At 33.8% G+C, this 6,606-nt stretch overlaps 1 protein-coding gene across 1 annotated transcript; it reads right to left on the reverse strand.

Annotated features, from left to right (window-relative positions):
* Positions 1–574: 574 nt before the first annotated feature.
* Positions 575–3,102, reverse strand: LOC105951153 (cytochrome P450 81Q32). Its single transcript, XM_012974541.2, has 2 exons — positions 2,170–3,102; positions 575–1,374 (listed from the first exon to the last, which is right to left on the reverse strand). Exons 1-2 carry the CDS (start codon positions 3,043–3,045, stop codon positions 745–747), a joined length of 1,506 nt encoding a protein of 501 aa, XP_012829995.2. The 5' UTR covers positions 3,046–3,102; the 3' UTR covers positions 575–744.
* Between the last annotated feature and the right edge of the window lie 3,504 nt (positions 3,103–6,606).

The following is a 6,606-nucleotide window of genomic DNA, read 5'->3' on the forward strand; positions in this document are numbered from 1 at the left end:
TAGCCAAGATAAGCCATGGCAAAATCATTTTGGAGGGTAGACCGGTAAAATAATAGAACTAACCAAACATCAAACTAAACCTTACTATTTAGTTAATTTTGACTATTTTTGCCAACCATGAGGAGCATAAATGCACTGTTAGCATGTTGAACTTTGTTGCAATCGAATTTGACGAACAACCTGATGAACTGATTAATCATTACTAGCTTTTGAAAATGACATCCCTCAAGAGTATTCTTAAGAGAATGAGATTGAACTTGTTTAAAAGATCTTTGAGCCCATATATATAGGTTATATATTTTAAGATATTTATAGAGCTGTAAATTTGGATGATGAGGCTTCTAAGATGTGACTAATTGTACTTAGTACAAAATCAAGAGAATTTGTAAGAATCAGATTGTATTTAAAAATATATGTCAACATGTCCGTGCATTAATGTTATTATTGTTACAACTTGTGACTGTATAGTGCTTGAAGCACTCACCAAGCACTTCATGATGGAAAATTCCCCAAGAATTACAAAAATGCCACCCAAGACCCCTATAACGGGAAGGAGTAGCACGAGGAAAACATATAAATACAAAGCATCGATTATATATATGTATACGTAATTTCGTTCTTGCGGTTGCCCATACTTATTATACAAGTAAAAAAACATTTGAGCACTCACTAGTTAGTAGCTTCACAAACTTTGAATGTGAATCTTATTTTGATACATTTTTTAAATATGGCGAGAGAATATTTTTAAGGGGCATCGTCCTGAAGAAGCCTGAGCATAATTTCTCTCGGTCTACACAGAGCCTCTAGTGGCTTCAATTTTGGCATGGTGAGACCAACTCCTTCATTCAAATCAATTTTCTCGACACTCGATCTTTCCCATTCAAAGCACTGAATCAATGACCCTAAACCCAATCCCACCATTCGGTGCTCCAAGCCAGCCCCAGGGCACGCCCTCCTCCCCATTCCAAAGGGCATTAATTTTTGCGTTTCAACATGATTATTATCTTTTCCTTGGAATCTATCCGGATTGAAGCTCGTGGGCTCCTTCCAAACACGTGGGTCCCTATGAATGGCCCATGCATTGACAATTAAGATAGTTCCACGTTGCACATCGTATCCACCGATCTTACAGTCAGCTGATGACTCACGAGGCACCAACAAGGGTGCCGCAGGGAACATGCGAAATGTCTCGAGAATAATGTTACCAAGGTAGTTAAGGTTAGGTAGATCTTGTTCCACCACCAAACGTTGGTTCCCTACATGTGAATCCATCTCTAGTTTGGCCTTGTTGAGTACTTCTGGATGGTTGAGCAAAAGGGACATTGCCCATTCTATAGTTACAACGGATGTATCGGTGCCCGCAATTATCATGTTCTGTAAACATTAATAATGTCCATCAGGAAGCCAGCAATAGCATAGGGTCGGGCGACTGCCCCCAATATTTTTTAAATTCCTAGAATTTTATATAGATATTATAGAAACTTTTTCCGCAACAAGCGAATTTTTAAAATTCATTTTTCTCTACAAATAATCAAAAGGTTTCAAAATTTGGCCTCGGCGTATTATGGTTCGTTGATTAAAGTTGTATAACATGGCTATTTTACGAAAACAAAGTCTAACATATCGAAACTAGAGATATACATACACAAGACATTTTTATTTTAAATATTACTACAATGTTTGAGTAGAGGATGCTAAGTAAACGTGATAGGAAAAAGAGAGAGAAAAAAATCAGCTATGCAACATTTATAAATTAGCTAAATATTTAAACTATCCAAAATATGATAATTAGGCTCTAATAATAAAAGTTCTTACAGTAGTACCCTACTAGCTAAAGGGTTAATATTATAAATTAAAAGGAATGAAGTTAAAAGATTCTATTGAGGCCCGTAGGGGAAAAATGTTAGAGGAAGCCTATCTAAGTAGGTAAAATAATTATACAAAAAGAAGATTTTTTTTCTTCTCAATTTGGTGTAGTTCTATGAGATGGTAGACTCCCTGAAACGCACTGGGTGATCTTGCACCATAGATCTATACAAATAACTATTTACTAAGCTGACCAATGTGTTATTATGTGTAGATCAATGGTTAAGATCATTCGCTGTATTTAGCTGACCATTAAATATTCTTCAAACCATATGAACCAAAAAAGGGACATAAATTTCTTACTGTCATAAACCCTTTGATGGTTTGGTCTGTGTAGAAATCTGGATCCGATTCTTGCAGGGACAACAAATGTCCAACAATGGTATTATTCGTTTTGTGATGGCGGTGCTCCTCCAATAAACCCTGGTAAAAATCGTCCAATTTTTTACCTAGTGCATCAAGTTTCTTCTTCAAACCTTTGTAATCAACCCAATTCAAAAATGGCAAAAAATCCTCTGGATTCGACGATAGAGCTTCCTTAAAAACCTCCTTTACAATCTCTTGGAACTGGATACCTAATTTTTCATCCCCTTTATTTTCACTAGTAGAATATATCTTCCCCACGAGCATCCTCATTATTATATTGAATATAAGTTCGAACAGTTTGGGCCTCAGTTGCACTACTTTTGCACGATCGATATCTCCGATCATGCTTTGCAGCATTCGTCTCACTTCTTCTTGTCTGATCTGAGAGAAAGAATTGAGACGGGAGGAGGAGAGAACCTCCTGAGCGCCTAACCGGCGGAGATTGCGCCACTGGTGGCCGTAGGGAACGCCGGCCATAGTGGTGTGGTTGTAGCCTATGTATTCATTTACATGAGCTGGCGGCCGATTTGAGAAAACGATGTCGTTGGACGAGGTGAAGCATTCTTCAACTAGATTAGGTGATGACACCACCACCGCGGGGCGGACGCCTAATCGGAGCGAGAAAATGGGGCCGTGTTTTTGAGAGAAGCGGTGGAAGGCTCGGTGGAACGGTGGTTTTAGGAGGTGGAGGTGGCCGAGGATGGGGAGTGCTCCGGCTGGGCTTGGTGGCAGGTTGTGATACTTTTTCCTTTTGAAGATTAGTAAGATGAAAAACATAGCAACTAGAGAAGCGTACAAGAGAGTGACTTCCATATTGTTAGTATTTTGATCTACTCAATCTTTTCTGAGAATTCTTGCCAATTTATAATAGGACAAATGACAAATAGGTACATGACAAAGGCACTCAATTAAAAGAGAGACATCCAACTTTTTTATCTTTTAAATAAATCCAACTCATTCAAACTTAGTTGCAAATAAGGAAAATCCTTGTATATATACCAAAATTACCCTCAATTCATTGAAACTCAATTCATTGAAACCTAATTCAACTCCAATTTCATGCTTTACATCCCAATTTAGCCCAATTTCATCAATTAACCAATTTTAAGCCTAATTTCAATTTTGACCCGCCACCACCGGAGACCGCCGGTCAGCCACGGTTGACCGACGGAGACTGCCGGTCTCCGGCGTTGACCATTTTTTTTTTTTGGAATTTTTTTTACGGTAGGTCAACCGCCGTTGACCGTCGGGTCTCCGGCATTGACTTTTTTTTTTATAATTTTTTTTCTTAAAAAAAATGTTTTAATTAATGTTACTGTCTTGGCTGCTAAATTACTGTCTCCAGCAGTTATTTAACTGTCGGAGACAGTAATTTAACTGTTAATTGACTTTTTTTTCCTTTAAAAATATTTTAATTAATATTACTGTCTTGGCTGCTAAATTACTGTCTCCAGCAATTATTTAACTGTCGGAGACAGTAATTTAACTGTTAATTGATTTTTTTTTTTATTAAATATTTTAATTAATATTATTGTATTTGTTGCTAAATTACTCTCTCCAGCAGTTATTTAACTGTCGGAGACAGAAATTTAACTGTTAATTGACTTTTTTTTCTTAAAAAAAATATTTTAATTAATATTACTGTATTGTCCGCTAAATTACTGTCTCCAGCAGTTATTTAACTATCGGAGACATTCATTTAAATGTTAATTGACTTTTTTTTTTTTAATTTGTTTTCTTAAAAAAAATTATTTTAATTAATATTACTGTTTTGGCTGCTAAATTACTGTCTCCAACAGTAATTTAACTGTCTTAGACAATAATATTACTGTATTAATTAATTTTATCGTTTTGGCCTGCATTTTTGCTGTGCTTGATTGTAATATTACTGTCTCTGACCGTAATATTACTTTCTCATGCGATAATATTACTGTTTGGGACAATAATATTAATAATATTACTGTTCGGGAAAATAATATTCATAATATTAGTGTCCCAAACAGTAATATTACTGTCTGAGACAGTAGCAGCCAATACAGTAATATTAATTAAAATATTTTTTTTAAGGAAAAAAAATTCGAAAAAAAAAGTCAACGCCGGAGACCCGCGGTCAACGGTGGTTGACGGGCCGGAAAGAAATTTCAGAAAAAAAAAAAGTTTAAAAAAAAATGCCAACGTTGGAGACCGGCGGTCAACGCCGGAATCTGGCCGAGAAAAACAAATTTCAGAAAAATAAATATTTTTTCAAACAATTATTAAAATGGGGATCAATGTGATATATTTTTTTAAAACCGGGTCAATATGTAATATTAAGAAAGTTAGAGCATAATGGATGGAATTGACAAAAATTAGATTATGGAGGGTATTTTTGACTAAAGGCATGGGGATTGGTGTATTTGAAATACAGTGTTTTTTTTTTTGTGTACCAATGTGCATTTAAGTCCCTTGGAATGGACCTTTTTGCCATTCGCCCTTTATAATATGATGTAGTGGTTTGGCTTCTCGTTCAAAATATGGTACTGTATAATATTAAGGGTAAATTACAACCACCCCTAAGGTATGGTTAATTTACGAAAAAAACACTCTTGTTTGGATAATTACTCAACCCCTTCAACTATGATTTTTTCTTACACCTCCACCCTTATGGTGTCAAATTCAACATAATCATCTAGATTTCGTTGAATATGCTATAATTTGTACTTGTTTTGTGTAAAAAAACAGTTTCTAATGCACCACAATCTGATATATACAAGCCAAAAAACATATATTATGATCATCTTGCTTCAAAATGTAGAGTTCGAATGGGATAAAACGGATACAAAAGTGATAATATTCTATATAATCTCGAAGATTCCACTAAATTTGAAACCGCAAGGGTGCACGTGTAAGAAGTTTTATAGTTAAGGGGGTGGTTGTAATTACACAAACAGGAGGGGGTTTTCGTAATTTTACCATACCTCAGGATATGGTTGTAATTTACCCTAATATTAATAGTAATTTTGTTGCGCTACGAACTTATAATATTATTGTGTAAGACATTATTATTTTCTTTGGAACTTTTTTCTTTCGTTATTTGTGTGTTGACCGGTTAAGATAATAATGTTATTGTGTTAAACAATAATTATTTTGTAACATAGTAATATGGTTGTTAATGTTACTATGTTACACACTAACATATATATTTTTTGAATATTACTATATTATACAGGAATATAGTTAATATTACTTTCTAACACATTAATATTACTATTTTTGCCAAGCAAAAATTGTTTAGAATCCGGTTAGCATAAAAATATTTTTCCCATAGAAAGAAAAACAGTTTAAAAAAAAAGGGTAATGGCAAATAGGCCCATGACAAGGGCACTTAATTAAAAGAGGGACATCCAACTTTTTTGTCTTTCAAATAAATCCAGTCCATTCAAACTTATTTGCAAATAAGGAAAATCCTTTTATATATACCAAAATTACCCTCAATTCATTGAAACCCAATTTAACTCCAATTTCATGATTTACACCCCAATTTAGCCCAATTTAATCAATTAACCAATTTTAATCATAATTTCAATTTTGACCCCAATTTTGACCCGCCACCGCCGGAGACCGCTGGTCGCCGCCGTTGACCGGCGTTGACTTTTTTTTTTTTTTTTTTTTTTGAAATTTTTTTTTCCTGAAATTTTTTTCCGGCCGGTCAACTGCCGTTGACCGCCGGGTCTCCGGCGTTGACTTTTTTTTTTTTTTTTATAATTTTGTTTTTTCTTAAAAAAAATATTTTAATTAATATTACTGTCTTGGCTGCTAAATTATTGTCTCCGGCAGTTATTTAACTGTCGAAGACAGTAATTTAATTGTTAATTGACTCTTTTGTTTTTTTTTTTTTTCTTCAAAAATATTTTAATTAATATTATTGTATTCGTTGCTAAATTACTGTCTCCAGCAGTTATTTAACTGTCGGAGACAGTAATTTAACTGTTAATTGACTTTTTTATTCTTAAAAAAAATATTTTTAATTAATATTACTGTATTCGTTGCTAAATTACTGTCTACGGCAGTTATTTAACTGTCGGAGACAGTAATTTAACTGTTAATTGACTTTTTTTTTTTTTTTTTTCCTTAAAAAAAATTATTTTAATTAATATTACTACCTTGGATGTTAAATTACTGTCTCCAACAGTAATTTAACTGTCTTAGACAATAATATTAATAATATTACTGTTCGAAAAAATAATATTCATAATATTACTGTCCCAAACAGTAATTTAGTAGCCAAGACAGTAATATTAATTAAAATAATTGTTTTCTAAGAAAAACAATTCAAAAAAAGAAAAAAAAAAAAAAAAAAAAGTCAACGCCGGAGACCGGCGGTCTCCGGTGGTC

Source organism: Erythranthe guttata, chromosome 6 (assembly GCF_056151865.1).
Source record: "Erythranthe guttata isolate IM_541 chromosome 6, IM_541, whole genome shotgun sequence".
Lineage (NCBI taxonomy): Eukaryota > Viridiplantae > Streptophyta > Magnoliopsida > Lamiales > Phrymaceae > Erythranthe > Erythranthe guttata.